The sequence below is a fragment of the Myotis nattereri genome (genome assembly GCF_964212035.1).
Source record: "Myotis nattereri genome assembly, chromosome: 8".
Taxonomy (NCBI): Eukaryota; Metazoa; Chordata; class Mammalia; order Chiroptera; family Vespertilionidae; genus Myotis; species Myotis nattereri.
In genome coordinates, this window is record NC_138083.1 from 44,486,221 (window position 1) to 44,506,632 (window position 20,412).

The 20,412-nt window shown below is 39.9% G+C and overlaps 1 protein-coding gene across 2 annotated transcripts in view; it reads left to right on the top strand.

Moving 5' to 3' along the window:
* Nucleotides 1-20,412, top strand: part of CDH20 (cadherin 20) — a 73,215-nt gene that overhangs the window by 45,487 nt on the left and 7,316 nt on the right. For both annotated transcript variants that reach the window (XM_081096650.1, XM_081096651.1), the window contains exons 9-11: nucleotides 5,994-6,130; nucleotides 11,080-11,201; nucleotides 16,478-16,595. In XM_081096650.1, coding sequence (XP_080952776.1) covers nucleotides 5,994-6,130; nucleotides 11,080-11,201; nucleotides 16,478-16,595 — 377 coding nt within the window. The remainder of the gene's footprint in view (nucleotides 1-5,993; nucleotides 6,131-11,079; nucleotides 11,202-16,477; nucleotides 16,596-20,412) is intronic.

Below are 20,412 nucleotides of genomic sequence, written 5' to 3' on the forward strand. Positions count from 1 at the left end.
CACATACAGATACATAGGTGTCAAAACATTAAAAACTGCTGAATCTTAGTGGTGAATATAAAGGTAATAATCATTGCATATTCTTTTGACTTTGATGAACCTTTGACTTTTTTACTTTAAAAAATGAGAAAAAAATAACGTATACGATATATATTTCCATATACAATAGAAAAAAACACACATAGAAACTATTAGTGTTGGCATTGGTTTCAATGCCATGTAGACTGGTCAGATAGGGCTTTCTACTGCAAGCCCACGTATCTGTCTCTCCAAAATGTGGTTTGAACTTAAAAACTGCAACCAAGATGCTTCCCCCTCAAGAAGGGGCAGGACAGGAGAGCTGCTCTTACAGTCATGGCCATTTCCCAACAACTCTGTAGCCAAAGTGCAAACAGCTGGTGGACAGGTTGACACCTCAACCTTCCAGAGCAACTGCCAAGCCTCTGAAGCGTGACACAAAAGATCAGGATTCCAAAGCCATTTGAGGCCACCTGTCATGTTAAATGTTGGAAGTCACACAAATGGATCTGAGGCTTTATAGGTGCAGATAACACGTTTTAAACACTCCCTAAAGTATTGAATGCCTTTTCTGTCAGCTACTTCCCTCACCTGGTACTATTTTGTATGAAAAGAAAATGTGCTTTTGCAGCTTAACAAAGATGTTTCTCCCCTGAGAATAACTATACTGGGGGAAATTTGCTTCCTCTAACCAATTAGTAAACAATTTATATTTTTAGGCATTAAAATGGCTAAAACAATTTTTTTGAATTATGGTATTTGATTTTTAGAAGTAAACTAATATTTATGAGTTATAACAACTTCATATGAGTGATATTTCTACCTAAAGCTTTTAAAATGTACAACAGGATGGAAAGAAGTTAGTGAAACCATGTCATCCCCAAAACAATCATAATATAAATGAAACTGATTCTATTATAAATGCATATTTTCACAAGCCAAATACATATATATATACACACATACATATATATGTCTTCTGATCAATTAGTCTATTCATATCAAAGAAGATACTATAGGGAAAACTTTAGAGAATAAAACTTTATTGGGGGAGGGGACTGGAATAAACACAAGCTTGAAAAAAATCAGATCTCATTACTAAGAGTCAACTAGACTACTCAGTGGATATTTCCACATGTTCATTCCAGATTGACTCTGGACTCCTACATGGCAAGCACTGAAAATATGGTTTTGTTAGGAATCACATTCCTAAATGACAAGAGACTAAATGCTGTCAGGAAATACACACATGCACAAATCCTAGAGTGAATGTGCATTTTTCAGGACTAAAGTTGCTATCTCAAGACATCTAGGAAGGAAAGAGAAACAGCAGGCCTAGATCCACTAACTGGCATGGAGCAAATGAGGTACAAAATGAAGGAATCTTATCTGGCTAACAGAGTGCTGATTCACATGATGGACCACTGAGAGCCACCCGTTGGCCAGCATGACACACACACAGTTAATATCATGGAAGTCCATAATGAAATGCCTGTCTATTCTAACAGATCCCAACCAGAAGAAATACAAGAGTCACCAGGCTAGAAGTACAGAACAGAGTCCACTGAGCTTCTTCTGTGGTGGGACTCTAGGTCTTGAGAGAGAAACTGGCAAGAACAAGGCAACAGCCATAGGCTTGAGGTTAATAGACAAGGCTTCAGACACAGCAGCAAAGCAGATTCCACTTATCAGAACCAGTTGCAAAGAAGGGGCAGAGTTCATATTGCTAGATATAGGGTCCCTGACTCTTTGTACTATCTCCCAGGAATAAAGAATGGTCATAGATCCAAGCAGAAAATCAAGGGTCCTGGACTCTCATAGGGAAAAGCACCTAAAAGTCTAATGTCTGGCTATCATTTAATTAAACCATTTTGGAATCACTTTCCTATGTTATCTTTCCCCAAATTGTTCATTTATTCTTATTTTTCTTATAAAAGTTACCTTGTTTTGAAATAACTTGCATATGTTATCTGCTGCTTGGCTATCTAATTCATCTTCTGCATTTTTATTACAAACTAGAGGCCTGGTGCACAAATTCGTGCACCAGTGGGGTCCCTCGGCCTGGCTTGCGGGATTGAGCCGAAACCAGCCCTCTGACATCCCCTGAGGGGTCCCGGATTGCTAGAGGGTACAGGCCAGGCTGAGAGACCCCACTGGTGCACAATCAGGGCCGGGGAGGGATGCGGGATGTTGTCCTGCCGGGGAGGGACCGCAGGAGGGCTCCGGGCGTGTCCGGCCTGTCTCGCTCAGTCCCGATCGGCTGGACCCCAGCAGCAAGCTAACCTACTGGTCGGAGCGTCTGCCCCCTGGTGGTCAGTGCATGTCATAGCGAGCAGTTGAGCAGCCTTAGCATATCATTAGCATATTATGCTTTGATTGGTTGAACGGATGACTGGACACTTAGCATATTAGGCTTTTATTATATAGGATAGATTATATTTATAGTCCTAAAAAGAAAATATATATTAAATTACCCAAAAACCAACATATTACCTAAGGTTTAAATATTATGAACAAATAGCTATTTAACTTTTTAAAAAGATTATTAGGGCTTTTATAATCTCCTTTTGAAGAAGCTTGTGGTGTGTTCAGGCATATAAACTGGTCATTATTTACTAATAAACCCCCAAACTAGACTCCACATTTAGTTAAATGTACATTAAAAATATAATATTTGGATTTCCTGAGATTTCAGTAATTGCTCAAGGAATTTCTGGCAAGCAGGAAATTGAACCTTTTGCAACAGAAATAGGCTTCTGCTGTGTGAGAACAGCAAGCCCTCCGGTGCTATCCTGGAGTGTGTGTGGATTAGTGAGCCTGCCCATGATTCCCTGCCTCCAAACTGCTTCCAAATCCAGTGAATGTCCTGAGCCAAGCAAGAAAACAGGGAGCCCAAAGAACACCAGTCATTGTTTGCTCAAGAGAGTTGTGTATATGTATATGGTGCTCATTCTTCCCATAATAGGTGAGAATATTATGATTGGACAAAGGAAAACCACCTGCATAATTCACTGGTGTGTCCCAACTTCCTCATTTTCCATCTGTATCTACACCTTTTGTTTGTTCTCCTGTCTCCTGAAATTTAGCCCAGTGTTATGTTCAGAGTTATGGATGCCATCATGCCATCACTGCCTCAATTCAGGCAGGGTTGGGGAAGTCGGGAAGGGACTACCTTGATGAGGTAGCTTCCACTCAGAGTGTCATGAAGCAGGACTGCCATGGGCTCTTTCAGTTAGTTATTTCTGCCACTCCATGTCCCACACCATCTGTGACATTTGCCAGGGCTTCATAAGTCTGAGTGCAGAAAGCTGGTCATCAGAGGCTGCTCTCCCTAGGCATCATGCCTACAGCCTGGAGAGCTGCCATCAGGGTTGTGGCTCTGTGAGCCAAATGGCTGCTTTACTCACGTGTGGGGAGTGAAAGAAAAGACTGTCATGAGCCAACCAATATTTTTTTCATAAGGCAAATTCAACTCTTAAAATAGCTGGTAAACCTTATTTTTTTAAATATATATTTATTGAATTTCAGAGAGACAGGAAGGGAAAGGGATAGAGAGATAGAAACATCAATGAGAGAGGAAGTCATCAATTGGCTGCCTCTTACACAGCCCCCACTGGGGATTGAGCCTGCAACCTGGGCATGTGCCCTGACCAGGAATTGAACCAATGACCTCTTGGTCCCTTGGTTGACACTCAACCACTGAAAAACACCAGCCTGGCAAACTGGTGAACCTGAAAACTAAATCACTAATTATACCTAGAAAAAAATGCTCCAGTTAATTTTAAATGAACTTTGTAGGCATGTGTTTGTTCTTTATTAAAAAGTCAACTGTTTCCTATCATGGCTTAATCTATCCTCAAGAAGAGATCAGGTTTTGTTTCTTCAAACAGTATCATTAGTTCCATGTGCAGGAAGGCAGCATGACCTGGTAGTTAGGAGCAGGAACCTGAAACTCAACTGCCTACTCTTGATTCCCAGCTGCGAGACCTAGGACAAGGGACTTAACCTCTCCATGTCTCAGTCTTCTCATCTGTGAAATGGGGATGATAACAGTACCTACCTCATAGGGTTACTGTAAGGATTAAATGAGTCAATATAAGTAAAGTGTATAGAGTGAATGCCTTACTACAATAGCATTCATTAAATAGGGTCACAAGCAGAAAAAAATGTTAATTTGCTTCCTTAAATCTCCCAATTCTTGGACAGCTATAACTGAAATGATTCCAACTTCTCTAGCTCTTAGTGTACACCTTTCCCTTTAATTCATAATTCTCTGAACAGCCATCCTGCAGGAAAAAATACATATTTGAACCACAACATTTTACCAAATCATACATACACATGCATATTCCATATACTTATTTACATATATTTGGGACAAAAGTCTGACCATCAACATTTACTCTTACTACATGTAAGAGTATGGGATGCATACATTTTATTTCATTTTCTTTCAACACGAGTCATAATCCACCATATTAACTTAACTAATCTGCAGTCTGAAAAACAATGCACTAAAGAAACTGCTTATTCCCATCAAAATTCAGTTTCCCAGTTACCCTATTGCTGGCAACTTTAAATAGAATTTTGAACCCAATACATTAGTGTGTGTGTGTGTGTGTGTGTGTGTCTGTGTGTGTGTTTTCAAGTCTTACTTCTACAAATTACCAACTGTGTAACTGTCTAAAAATTACTTAACTTTTCAAAGTCTTAGTTTTCTCTAATAAGTGAAATAATACCTACCTCCTAGAGATGTAAGAATTTTAAAAGAAGCTATAAAATGCCTGGTCTTCAATAATGGCAGCTATTATAATGGCAGCTATTAGCAAGGACTACATTAGGTTCTCAAGGATGGATCTCAATCATGGCTACATATCACAATCTCTTATGAGGATTTTAAACATACAGATGCCTGAAACTCCCTCCACACTTGCTGAATCTCCCAAGATTTGAACCAAGTAAGATGATGCAGGTGAGATAACAAAAGGAGTTGGACTGCCAAATCATTTTCAACAGGAATTATAGAACTTACCCAGTAGCAAGGTAAATAATTATTCAAAGGATAAAGACAACAGCAAAATGCAAGCCAAGCATTCTTTTTTTGGGCAGGTCTGAAACCATCAGAAACAAGTGCCTATAAATATCCTTCTTTTCCAGTGTAAGGATACATGTTGGTCCACACTGAACACGAAAGGTATAAGCAATGGATGTTGCTATTCAGTGCACTGCCTGAACTGAAGGAGCCATCTTGGATAAGAAACATCTGTTTTTTAGATCCCATTAGTTACATAACTCACATGATATTTTCCAGCAAGCTGTGCCCCATAAATTCATAAATTCCAGGCTTACTTACAATAAGCAACCTAAACAGACCTGATCTTTCCTGTTAAAAACATTCCACAGATAAAGACTCTTCAGTGAGTAAATACATTATTGTGTTTGCCAACAGGTCAGTCATTAGCACATTTATAAAGGACCTGATGAAAATCTCTTCTTTTCAATAGTTGATATTAATTACAGGGAATCGAATCATTGAACTATATGTTTTCCAGCTCCAATTTAGCATTTCAGAACTTATTTGAATAAAATTCATTTTGAACAAATATACACAGGGGCTGTTATTCAGAGTGTCCCAAAAAGCCTTGGGCAGTTCTCAGCTTTAAATAGCTGAATTGATCTTTAAGTAGCTTACAGCTGCCCTAAGGTTTAGCACCCCGTTCTATTTCACTTTGTGAATCAGGAAATTAAAGCAGTAATAGTTTGTTGTGCTTCTTTTACTGGGGGGGGAGGGGGGGAGGAGGGGTTGGGGAGGGCAGGACATAATAAAACAGTAAATTCAGTCTTCCAAGTGTCTTCCACTTCAGAACTAGTGGCTTCATGTTTCACATAGTACTCACTCAGTTCGCTCATGTAATATGCTGTAGTATATCTATCCAAATGCAATGATGTGTTTAATCTGTGGGGGTTTTTTGCAGATATTCCATTGACAGAAACAGTGACCCTGGAAGATTCTTCTATGTCGACATTACAACAGGTGCCCTAATGACCGCAAGACCTCTTGACCGGGAAGAGTTTTCTTGGCATAATATCACTATCCTTGCTATGGAAATGAGTAAGTAACACAATAAATCGGCCTCTATATAGTGACAAATATAAGTAATATAGAATGTGGAAGCTTCTAGAGCTGTTGGAATAAGAACTGTATTGTACCAGTTAATAATGCGGATTTTTTTCAATAGATGGAGTTACACATATGTTGATATATATGCGATTTGATATGTATGCTATTTTGTTGTATTGACAGCAAGCTTCAAAACTTCGTATGTCAAATTTGCTGAAGGGGTTAACATCAAAGGTATTTTTACACTTAAAAATGTCGAATTTCGTGCCAAAAAAAAGAGCATTTGCAGGAAGTTTTAATTCATTACTTTATTTTGAAGAAAAGTACTGCTGAAAGTTATTTTATACTTCGGGAAGCTTATGGTAAACATGCTCCATCTCAAGATACTTGTGAATGCTGGTTTAAACACTTTAAAAGTGATGATTTCTATGTGAAAGACAAAGAATGTCCAGGTCAACCAAAAAAGTTTGAAAACCAACAATTACAAGCATTATTGGATGAAGATGCGTGTCAAACTCAAAAACAACTCGCAGAAAGATTAAACGTTGCTCAGTAAACAATTTCCGATCGTTTACAAGCAATGGGAAAGATTTTAAAGGAAGGAAAATAGGTGCCACATCAACTGAACAAAAGACAAATGGAAAACCGAAAAGTCATCAGTAAAATGTTGCTTCAATGGCACGAAAAAAAGTCTTTTTTGCGTCGAATTGTGACTGGCGATGAAAAGTGGATTTATTTTGAGAATCCCAAACGCACAAAATCATGGTTGATCCAGGTCAACCATCAACATCGACTGCAAGGAAAGAAGACAATGCTCTGCGTTTGGTGGGATCAGGAAGTTGTGGTGTATTATGAGCTTCTAAAACCAGGTAAAACCATTAATACTGATCACTACCAACAACAAATAATCAATTTGAACCATGCTTTGATCGTGAAAGGACCAGAATGTTCCAGAAGACATGACAAAGTAATTTTGCTTCATGATAACGCACCATCACACACTCCAAAACCAGTTAAAGACACGTTAAAAGATCTTGCCTGGGAAGTATTAACCCACCTGCCACATTCACCAGACCATGCTCCTTCAGATCCTTGTTCTGATCGATGGCACACACACTTTCTGAGCAGCACTTCAAAACATACAAAGAATTGGAAAATTGGGTCTCTGAATGGTTTGCCTCAAAACAAGAAAAGTTCAATTGGGAAGGTATTCACAAATTACCTGAAAGATGGGGAAAATAGGTAGCTAGCGATGGACAATACTTTGAATAAAGCACTTCTGATGTTTCTCTTGAAATTATCGTGTTTTCTTTGATTACAAAATCTGCCATTATTAACCAGTACACCTAGTATTTATAGGAAGAAACAAAAATCATCATAGTTCATACAAGTGAGTGAATGTAATTAGTTCAAATACTTATTCAGCATCTGCTGTATTGCTAGTCCTGGCTAGAGTTTTTTTGTTATTTTTAAAGGCATAGCTCAACTGGTGTTGCTCAGTGGTTGTACACTGACCTATGAGACAGGAAGTCATGGTTCGATTCCCAATCAGGGCACATGCCAGGGTTGCATGCTTGATCCCCAGTAGGGGGCATGTAGGAGTCAGCTGGTCAATAATTCTCTCTCATCACTGATGTTTCTTTTTCTTTCTCTCCCTCTCCCTTCCTCTCTGAAATCAATAAAAATACATTTTTTAAAAAAGCATGTAAAAGCAGTAAAAAAAAAAAACCAGCATCCTTAAACCGAGAAGCAAGATTCATATGAGGAAAAGGGACAGTTCCTGAAAAATCTAAGAGTCTTTCAGTCTTTGACAAGATTGGTAATGCACAAAAAATAGAAAATATTATTACTGAATGAAAGGAAGCCTTTATAACATATGAACCTTATTATACACATACATGCATACAAGAATTTCAGACATCCCATATAATAAAGAGATAATATGCAAATTAACCATCACACTGTCACAAGATGGCTGCGCCCACAGCGGAGGTGGGGGTCCCATAACACAGTGGTTCTCAACCTTGGCTGCACATTAGAATCACCTGGGAATCTTTTTAAAATCCTGATTTCTGGGTCTCATCCTCCAGAAATCCTGTTTCTGTTACTAATGTTGTGGCCCCACCCCATAACAAAGAAACAGAATTTCCGGAGGATGAGGCCCAGAAATCAGGATTTTAAAAAGATTCCCAGGTAATTCTAATGTGCAGCCAAGGTTGAGACCCACTGCCGTAACACAAGATGGCTGCACCCACAGTGGAGGCAGGGTTCCCATAATGAGCCATAACGAGCCATCAGCAGGGACCTGAGGCTGTGTGGCACCAGGCAAGGGCAGGGGACCTCAGGCCCTCCACCCCTGGCATGGCGGGGCTTGACAGGAGACATCAAGCCACGTCTCCCACCCCAGGGCCAGGCTGGGGGACCTGAGGGTGCACCCCCCGCCCGGCAGGGCTTGATGAGGGTGGGGCCGGCTGGGTCTGGGTCTCGCACAATTTCAAGGCGCGTGCAGGTGGGCGGGGATTTGACTCTGGGTCCCATGGCGCACCCCAGACTCTGACAGGAGGAAGATTTTCATATACGTTTTACTAATTTTCTTTCATCTCTGACACTTCTATTATAGAAAAAGGGCAAATAGCAATATTAAAATATTTCCTCTAATTAAATCCCTTTTAATGTGCACGAATTTCATGCACTGGGCCACTAGCGTTAAAAATAAAATGCAGATTTATTAACATAAACTTAAAAATGGAATGGAAAAGAAACAAAATTGAGATTAGCATGTTTATTATAAACTTAGCAAAAACTAGATTATTTACTACTACATTTACTTTTTTTCATAGCACCTAGTGATGGTTTGGAAATGGCAGACCCTAATGCAGGGGTGGGCAAACTTTTTGACTCGAGGGCCACAATGCGTTCTTAAACTGGACCAGAGGGCCGGAACAAAAGCATGGATGGAGTGTTTGTGTGAACTAATATAAATTCAAAGTAAACATCATTACATAAAAGGGTATGGTCTTTTTTTTTTTAGTTTAATTCATTTCAAACGGGCCGGATCCGGCCCGCGGGCCGTAGTTTGCCCATGGCTGCCCTAATGCATTGGCAGAAGCACGTACAACCATTCAGGAAGGAAGTCTGGCAATTCATCTTTTGAATTAAGATTATCTAAAATATTTGAACTTTTTTTTTAGTATATTTTTATTGATTTTAGAGAGGAAGGAAAAGGGAGAGAGAGGTAGAGACATCAATAATGAGAGAGAATCATTGATCGGCTGCCTCCTGCATGCCGCCTTACTGGGGATCGAGCCTGCAACCTGGGCATGTTCCCTGACCGGGAATCAAACCCTGACCTCCTGGTTCATAGGTCGAAGCTCAATCATTGAGCTATGCTGGTAGGCAATTGGTACTCTTTTTCTCAAGAATTCTACTTCTAATAATTATCTTAAGAGAATAATCATATATATCAACAAAGATTTATACACTGAAATGTCTACTACATTATTATTTAAAATTAGGATTATCTTAATATCTAATAATAGTTTGACTAAATAAATTATGGTACAACCATACAGTAAAATGAAATTATCCCTGGCCAGGTGGCTCAGTCACTAAGTCATTTGGAGCATCGTCCTGTATACCAAAGGTTTCGGGTTCAATCCCAGGTCAGGGCACATATTCAGTTGTGGGTTCAATCCTTGGTTAGAGCACGTACAGGAGACAATCAATGTTTCTCTTTCTGTTTCGTTCTCTTTCCCCCTTCCTCTCTAAAGTCAATGAAAGTATGTCCTCAGAAAAATAAGAGTAAATAAAACTATCATGTAGATATAATACCTGGGCTCAAAGCATATTTCAATGACACAAGATAATCTTAACCTAAAATACTAAAGTTCTAAACCCAACTTTTTTATATCATTTGACTACTGTATGTATGTGTGTGTGTTGTGTCCACATTTTTGGACACATATGCAATTTTACATGTATCATAATAATGAATATGTCTGATAAGGACTGTTGTTCATATTTATCCTTGTGTTTCTCTGGAATTTTCATTATAAAAAAAGTTCTACAGTTTAATTTAAAAATTTTAAATATGTCCACAGTTTTGGTCAAGCAATAGAAATATTTAGGGGGGGAACACAGTAAAGCATAAGTATTTTTAAGAAAGAAAAAATGAACCAGAAAAATAAGGCATTCTGAGATTTAATAAAGTTATTTACTAAGAATAATTTATGTGTCTTATAATTTCTATTTTGTCTTCTTGGCGTGGTGAACAAAACAAAAAAAGACAAGAGGGGCACTACTGGGGCCATGAAATTGTCGTTGTGTGGCAATGCCAAGCAAAAGACAGACCAAAAAGACATTTCCCATGAATGACAATGAGTAACTTCTGCCCCAGCCAAAGATATGGATTTGGGGTGTATTTGATTCTGTAATATCCCCCTAGACTCTAAGCAGAAATAAACATGTAGTGTTATCTGTATTCCTGTGAATAACTTGAAATCTTCTGAAATATAATTCAAAAAATAGATAATTTCACAGGAATAAAGCCAAGCCACGTAGTATACCTCCAATTAGAAATGGGCTACTTCCAAGACAAGACACAGAACAGACCTCCTTTAATTCCATAACCTGATATCTGAGCCAAGTAAGTGGTTCAAAACCCTTTAAAGACTCATTTTGTGGTACCTGCTTCCCCTCTAGTCTGGCCCTTCCCCTCATACTGATACCACACACTCTCTCAAACATACATTCTCTCTGTCCATGCTTGTGTTCTAGCCACACTCTTACTGGGTAACACATGCAATCTCTGCTTGTGCTACCATTTCCACGTACTTTATCCATTCCTTTAAAAACCAGGCTGAAGGGAAATACCTAACTGGCAACAAGCGCTTTCTTGCACTACTAACATTTACCTTTGGTTTTCTTTGTGTTCTCTTTAGACAATCCCTCCCAGGTTGGAAGTGTTTCCGTCACAATCAAAGTCTTAGATGTGAATGACAATGCTCCAGAGTTCCCCAGATTCTACGAAGCCTTTGTCTGTGAGAATGCCAAATCGGGGCAGGTAAGGCAGCCTGTGAGGCACCTTGGTTCACTCCCCAATGTAGAAATGACTTACAGATAACCAAACCGGCCGTCAAGTTTAGACTCCAGATCCCCCAACTTCTATATATCATGCTGCAGCACTTGATTTGTTAAGACAACTGTATTTGGAGTCTCCATTACATTTTATGATCTAAAGACTGCTTTGATGATGGTTTGATTCATGGGCTAGCCTGTGTTAAGCTATCTACCCACGCTGTAACTGAAGTGTATAGACCAACTGTAATAACATGAGCTCTGGGTCCTGGAAGTGAGAGATGATGAAGATCAGAAGAAAGAAGAGTCTTCTCTTTTCCACGGGTTAGCACTAATCCCTAAAAATGTTTACAGTAGGAAAATCGTATTTTTTATATCCTCCCACCCCATTTAACTTCTAGCAACAGGTACCTTTGTTTTGGAGTTGCCTGCCAGATTTTCAGAATGCTTTGTGACCTAGAATTATCTATTCCCTCTCCTCCCTCAATTAAAACACTCATTTTGTTAGCAATGTTCATGTCGGGTAAATTTTGAGATAAAATTAATCCGAATGGGAAAATTTCTACTTATTTGAAATAACTTTAGGGGAAAATTGTGTATTTTTAAACCTGCTTTTAAACCTACATTAATATTTTGTTGATCAAACTCCAAGTGGTGTAGCTGAGAAACATCTGAAACTCTGCTTAGAGTGGTCATGTATTAATTTATGTGTAGGGGAGTCGCCCACCTGACCCCATCCCTCCATACCTCAGATCATAGGCCATCTCCCCCTTCTGCTCCTGCTTTGTAACATGCTTTCCTCCTCTACCTATGACCCGACAGATTCCCTAACAGTCCTATTTCCCTGTAGAGGACATTCTGTGGCCCTATGGATTCTGATGGTGGGGTGCAAACGGGTCAGGATAGTTTCAGAATGAAAGTTTGTGACATGCGTGTCTATAAGATGAATTCATACTTTGGCAATTCAGGACTTTCAACTATAATGCAGTTTTTGTTTTCATTTCTCTCATTTTCCTGCATCATCACCTCCAGCATCCTTTGGCAGAGAGATGCTATATCTGTACAACCCAAGTTTATATTAGCTTCCTAACTTCACCAAAGACTGACTCACATTTCTACCATTCTACTAAGAGCAAAAAGTGATTTCCATACCCCAGGGGGGGAAATGTGTCCTATAGTTAATTTGATCTAAATTATTTCATCCATTGATTCTGTGTCCATGGTCTATAGCACTTCTGAAATTTTTTCAACAAGTCTAGGATAATTCTACTTCCACACCTATTGATTTTCTGGTCTAAAAAGACCAGAAATATTATGGGACTAATAAAAGTTACAATGAAGACTTTATAGCATAACAAATGATCATTATTATTATAAGAAAGGAGGTATAAAGACTACATATACATCCTTGAAGTTATGTAAAATTATGTCTGTTATGAATAAATATTGAGAGACAAGATACAAAAATAGCCAAAACCAGTTTGGCTCAGTGGATAGGGCGTTGGCCTGTGGACTGAAGGGTCCCGGGTTCGATTCCAGTCAAGGGCATGTACCTGGGTTGCGGGCACATCCCCAGTGGGAGATGTGCGGGAGGCAGCTGATCGATGTTTCTCTCTCATCAATGTTTCTGACTCTCTATCTCTCTCCCTTCCTCTCTGTAAAAAATCAATAAAATAAATTTTAAAAAAAAAAGATACAAAAATAACAATAGTTACTATGTGCAGATGGGTTTTGAGTGAGGGGGTCTGGGTCTTTATGTTAATAAGTTTTGTTTTATAATTTATTATAAAAACATAATGTACAAAATCTTATATGGTAAGATTATACTATAATATGACAAATGTATAATACTTTAAGTTACAATATGACAAGAGGCTAATTCTTTTTTTTTTTTTAATTTATTGATTTCAGAGAGGACGAGAGAGGGAGAGCCAGATAGAAACATCAATGATGAGAGAGAATCATTGATGGGCTGCCTCCTGCACACCCCCTACTGGGGATTGAGCCCGCAACCTGGGCATGTGCCCTTGGCCAGAATCGAACCTGGGACCTTTTAGTCCACAGGCCGATGCTCTATCCACTGAGCAAAATCAGCTAGGGCTCAAGAGGCTAATTCTTAATCCTATATAATAATAGGGTAACATGCAAATTGACCCTAACAGCAGAACTACTGGGAATGACTGGTCACTATGACACACACTGACCACCAGGGGGCAGATGCTCAATGCAGGAGCTGGCCCCTGGTGATCAGTGCGCTCCCACAGGGGGAGCTCTGCTCAGCCACAAGCCAGGCTGATGGCTGCCAGCACAGCGATGACGGCGGGAGCCTCTCCCACCTCCTCAGCAGCGCTAAGGATGTCCGAATGCAGCTTAGGCCTGCTCCCCACTAGCAAGTGGACATCCCCCAAGGGCTCCCGGGCTGCCAGGGGGATGTCTGACTGCCCACTTAGGCCCGATCCCACGGGGAGCGCGTCTAAGCCAGCAGGTGGACATCCCTCGAGAGGTCCCAGACTGCAAGAGGGCACAGGCCGGGCTGAGGGACCCCCCCCCCCCGCCCCCGAGTGCACAAATTTTTGTGCACCAGGCCTCTAGCCTATAATAAAAGACAATGATAAATAGCATAGTAAATTAAACCCCTCTCCTTCCAAAAATGAAACATTCCTTTCCTAAAGGGCTTCAGAATAGAAGCTGCATTCTGACAGGTTAATAGCACTTTAACCACCTCTCTCATTTTAGCACACAAACACATATCCCTTTCTACAACTCTAAACATAGCTTTTAATGGTCTATTATAAAGTCCTTTGAAGCACAGTTTATCTGTGACTTAAAATTCAGGTGATGAGCCACAAATCTGTCGTATCTGTCATCTTTAGCCCAAAATAATGAAAATCCTACCCTTTGATTTTGGCTCTGGGACATATTTTGAAGAATTTTGAAACCACACAGGCCAGGAGGTATGTCTGGTTTATAAAGAATCAGCCTCCTTGAGTTAGACTTGGACACTGTCATCAGGTCTGCATCTGCCAAGTTGGGACATGTGCTTTCCTCTTAGTGAGCAGCCATGAAGGAAGCCCATGAAGAAATCAGATGACATACTTGGTGAGGGCTGAGGGCAGAATGAAACCTGCTGAGCAGAATACTGGATGGAGAGTAGAGAGCAGGAGAGAAGGCCATGATGCTCCTCACACTCAGTGAGGCAGTGTCTTTGCTCACTTACTCTTTAAAGCCCTGTAATCAACCAGTCCTATGCCTCAGGCCCCCATCTCATCAATATATATATATATTCACGACTTCACAGATCAGATGTTCTGAAATGACTTTCCAACTACATTTACAAAGTTATACATAATCACCTATTTATAACATGCATCGACAAATGTTATATGTCTTTATATGTTTGGCACTATAGACAAGATGGAATGTACAGGATTTGTGTGGGCAGGGATGGGGCAATAGGGTGACCTGTGTATGTGAGCAGCACTGATACCAGGCTAGACTGTGGGGCAAGTTTATCTTTAGTACTCTCCTGACCCCTCTCCTTTATTGCAACAACATTCCCCCAATTTTTAGATTCAACGGAGGCCAGTTACCAGTTGGATTCACCAGGAGGCATATACTGAGACTGTGTTTTAGTATAAAATGCTTTTAAGGAATACCCGAGCCAAAGCCTGTGGAAGGGAAGGTCTTTGGCAGGACTCGGCAAAAGGAGAGGTCCAGTTGCAATGCAGACCCACTGACAGCCTTGAATGACGTCATGTTGCTTTAGCTCTAGAGTTTTCCCGAGTTGAGATGGGTTGGTCAGGCCTTTCTACTATTGCATCAGTCACTGGATGTGGATTCCCCTAACCATGGTCGGTAAACCGCAGCTCGCGAGCTACATGCGGCTCTTTGGCCCCTTCAGTGTGGCTCTTCCACAAAATATCACGTGGGGGCGCGCACGTACAGTGCGATTGAAATTTCGTGGCCCATGCGCAGAAGTCGGTATTTTGTGGAAGAGCCGGTATTTTGTGGAAGAGCCACACTCAAGGGGCCAAAGAGCCACATGTGGCTCACGAGCTGCGTTTTGCCGACTACTGCCCTAGAAGATTGTGGTGATCAGGGATAGGTGGCTCTCAGGAACTGAGAGAGTCCCCAAAGAGACAGACAGGTGAAGGCTGGGGCACCAAGTCCTTCACTGAAAGGAAATCTGAGCAGCACACTGTCCACAAAAAGTCCCCTTGCTGGAGCTTCCCTGTTATTTAAACTTCAGCCTACCATGAGGGTAGCATTTGCTCCCTTAACTTAGAGCTGAAGAAATGAAGACTAAGCAAGCCCGCCTGGCCCTGGCTGGCCTTTGCTGTTCTGGTTTCTACCCTGGCAGAAACACTGCTGGCTTTTAACAGCAGGAACATCATGTCTACAGGATCAGGCCCATGTAGGGTGGGAGGAGTCTTTACTATTGGATGATAGAGAAGCAAACACATAGGAAGGAGACCATCCATTCAACACCCTTCCTATATCCCCCCAAGTCAGCCCGCCAATGGTTCAACTGCATTTCACACTGCTTTCTTAGTAGCTTTTTCATCATGGTCTTCATAAGGCAACTTACTACTTTGAAAAGCATTGTGAAAAGACAAAGTTTTGACCAAAGAACTCCAAAGGAAGCCACTCCACCTCTTCCTCTTCTCAGCCCCAAGATTTGCTTCTGAGTCTAATCTATTCTATGTATATATATCCCACACTGGAGGTCTAAACCTTGTCAGCTCCCCTTCCTACCACCAAAGAGTGACTGCCCTATGACACATTAATCTGACATAGCCAATGTTTATGTTTATGTTTACTTCCCTTCTAGGTATTGGTCACTTTTAAATAAGAATCTCTCAAAGATAACAACTTGACCCTGAAATATTAACCCCAAAATGGGGTTAAGTCAGTGGGGTGAGAGGATGAAAAACTGGGAGACAAGCAGAACCTTGTAGCATTCCAGAGTTCATTTACTCAACATCTTCTATTTAGACTGCCTAAAAATGGCTGGCCTTGGTATGAGAATATGTTATGTCGATGTCTAACATCTGAGGTACTGAGGTAACATTCACCCTGAGATGGTAATGTACTCAGGCCCAACAATAAATCCTGAGTTTTGAAGATTTTCCAGGTAAGTTTTAGAATATCCTTCTCATTAGGTAAAATAATCTGCTGTTGGATTTCAGGGTTTGAGATATCACTGGGCACTGAAGCTTTTTCTTTGGCTCCAACTCACCTGAGTTCATGTCCCTCCCTCAGCTGATCCAGACAGTGAGTGCAGTGGACCATGATGACCCACACACTGGCCAGCACTTCTACTACAGCTTGGCTCCTGAGGCTGCTAACAACCCCAACTTCACCGTAAGGGACAACCAAGGTAATTGGTGGATAGATGGCTACCAATGCTTCCTACAGCTTGGGCTGGACACTTGGGTTACCATAAAAACAGTGTCAAATCTCCCTGCTCTTTCATATCAGGGAAGATAGTAATGCTAAAGTGTAATGTCTTTCAAGGTTTTTTTGTTTTGTTTTCAGAACATAAAAGACAAAGAATCTGAAACTTTCATTCAGTCAGTTTACAAACACTTGAGTGCTGGCTCAGTCCCAGACACTGTGCAAGACACACAGCCTTCCTTCATCCCCACATATAACAGCTGTGTTTATATGTCCTGTGACTATGGGGAGAATCTGAAAAAGATGATAGAAACTGAATAAGATAAAGAGAAAAACCTGAGGGAACATTTCTAAGCAAGGATCAAAGGGAGAAACAGTAAAAAGCTCCCAGTATAAAAGGGAGGCAAAGGCTAAGTAACAGAGATAGCAAAGGGCAAACATGAGGTCACAGAGTAGTTCTGGCATTAAAACAACTTTATTACTTTAGGGAGACACAGCCAAGGCTTCCCTTTTCCAGAAAACACTCCCCACTACAGCTTTGTGGGAATAGAATTCCAGACACTCTTCTACAATAAGCATCAGATGAGCTAAGGGGTTTAGAGTCCCAGCACACTCTGCACTGGGCACAGATGAGAAAATGAGGGACTTCTGTTCTTTAGCCAGATAATTTTCAAAGAAAGGCAGAGAAAATGAAAACATAATTTAAATCTGCCAAGTGAACCCCTTCTGTTACTAACTCTGCTACCAACTAGTTGTCTGACCTTGAGAAGGGAGGTCTGCAGTCACCTCATTTTCATTCCAATCCTAAAATATAAATTGGCACTTTATAACAATCTAAACAAAGGTAACAAATGATTAGGCATGCCTGGTCTTATTCTCAAACATCAATTATTTGAGACTTAAAGTATTAATTCCACGCCATGTGATATTCTGTTATTAAAGTTGAGAACATCAAACCTGTATTCTTCTAATGGAAAGCATCCTTCCAAGTCATCCCTTTAACCTTCTACATGTTATCATAAAATCACTATGCTAATTCTACAAGGAAAGATCATATAAATTGTAACAACAGAGCTAGTACAATTAAATATCCTGATATTTTCACTGGGTCAAATTTTGAACTATTCATTTATGTGATTTATAGGGAAACCCTTCCTGCGGAAAGCGGTTCAGCTCCTTCAGGATTGGTTTCACAGTGGAAACTCTAGGGAGGGAATAACACATTATACTGTTTCTTCAAATTTTCCACTGTGTTACTCTGTTCTTTCACTCTGGTATTTGTCAGAATCAATATAGACACAATGTGCAGCAAAATGCTGCATATTTTTTAAATACCAATTAATGGAGCCAATACCTTAAAAAGATAGCCCACAAGAACACGATGACTATAAAAAGAAATTACTCATCTCTTGAAAGGTTTTCCAAAGTGAAAGCACATCTTCAATAGAAAGAATAAACTTTTAATATCCTCATGACAATTTACCCGAGTATCCTTTACTGAGGCTCATTAAAAAACTGACCAACATCTGACATGGTAGAGCTATTGGTAAGCCCCCAACACCCCTGCCCAAAACATGATATGCCTTTTTTGAGATAGAACACTATCTCAAATAAAGCCTTACTTTTTTTAATTCCCAAAACATTATGGAAAGTATTGTGTGTATATAGCACTTTGCCATCTCAAATGCATTTCCCATACTCTGCTTTATTTGATATTCATAATAATCCTGCAAGGTTTGAAGGAAGTTCCTAATCGTGATTCTCACTATCTCATTTGGTATATAAGGAAAGAAACCAAATGTCCCAAAATATTAAGATTGGGACTGAAAGCTGGGACCTGTTTTAGCCACACATACACACAAAGATTTGTGTCATCTTGGAAACAAATACTTTTCCCAAATGGGTTACTAAAGCCCTAGTTATCATATTCAACAAAAATTCTACAAGTGGCCGTTATGTCCCAGACCCCTTCCAGAACTAGACTCAACAATGTGATGATCTGATTTTTTTTTAATCTTAACTTATTCTGAGATCAATAAACACATGATGTCTAGTAAGTATGCTATAACACTTTAAAAAAATTCAGCTCTGGTCAGGCTTTCTTATGACCCAGACTCAATTAAACTGAAAAATAAAAATTAAAGCTGTGAAACAACTTAACAGTATTTAACAATTAAATCAGAAAAACAGAAAAGGGGATGGGTTATGTGATATGTGGAAATAAGAATATAATCCTCAGATTGGCAATCAGTTGCTATCTTTGCCTGGAAATAAGAGGAAAGGCCTGTACCAACACAGGAAGAGATTTCAATTAACTGAAGGATTTTCAGCTAATGTCACTGAACTAAATAAGCTTTTACACGGCACAGTTGAAGGGGTGTAAATTTGGAGTAAGAGAGAACAGAGTTCAAATTTCACCTCTGCTACTAAGTTAGTGACATTGATCAAATTATCTCTAAGCCTTAACTCTTTCACTGTAAAAGGGTGAAATTATCACCAACTTGTTGTGAAGATTAAATGAGATGCTTCATGTAAAGTCAAACTACCTGACACATAAGCACTCCATGAACAATAGCTGCTACTTGAAAAAGCAAGGGGAGGAAAAAGTGGAAAAGTCTATCAAGAGGGAACATATTAGTCAGTATAGGCTAGGTTATGCTGTAGGAACAAATGACACCAAAATTTCTATGACTTAACATAACTAGAGTTAATTTCTTGCTCACATGGAGATGACTAAGGGTCTCAATGACCAAGAATGGCTGTCCATGGGCAGCTCAGTGTCCCAGGCTGCCTGGATCTCCATCTCAAACATTATTTCATAAGGCCACAGCAAGGCAAAGCACAGAGAAACACATACCAGCTGTTACACGTTTCTGCCTGGAAGGGACATGAATGACTTTTTACTCATTTTTTTCATCATCTAAATATGCTCAAATTCAAAAGGATAGAAAACTATAACCTTTTATTATGTCCAAGAAGGGAAGAAGAACCAAAAATATTGGTATTGATATTAATAATGTTTACTTTGGGTAGACTCTCAGAATTTTTTGTGAAGTTCTTGACTCTTTCCTGTAAGTATGAAACACATCTAGAGGACCTACCATGTTGATATTAGCTTTGAGAATCATTGCTTGTTATGTCATACCCATCACTCAATCATTTCCTCTACTGAAAATTATCTGAGCTTTGCAAAAATATATCTGACTTACAATTCAAACCCACTCGGGGAAACTTGAAAACACAGATTTAAAAAAACAAAAGATCACAACCCAATACACATCACATTAGGCAAATATAATAAACACACACACACACACACACACCAGCTTTGTGGAAACACAAGTAATTCTGCTAATCCCTTTTAAAACTGGAGGGAGAGAAAACCTAGTATTGCTTGATCAGGAATGATCACATTAACTATTTAAACTTAGACCACCAAGTAGGGGGAAATAACAGTGTGTATCATATGATTAGGGGATCTCAAAAAAAGCTTTTCTAAATGAATACGTTCTTCAGAAAGCACAGGAGAAGTTGGTGACTGCATTTCAGAGGCATAAAAGAAAACAGCAAAAGACATAAATTCCAGCCAAAGTAGCAAAAATAATCAATCTGCCCCCAGCCATGTAGGCTCCTCAGCATTCTTTTCCTGGCGGCTCAAAGCAGCACCAGGCCTTGGAGAGGTGGTGAGGAGCAGGAGTCACTAGTGACTGTTCATTTCTGTCAAGCTTTCTCAAGGACATTTCAGTTAGATCTGAAGCCTGAAAGTTCACCCTGGGCATTTTATGTCACAAAGGGTAAGA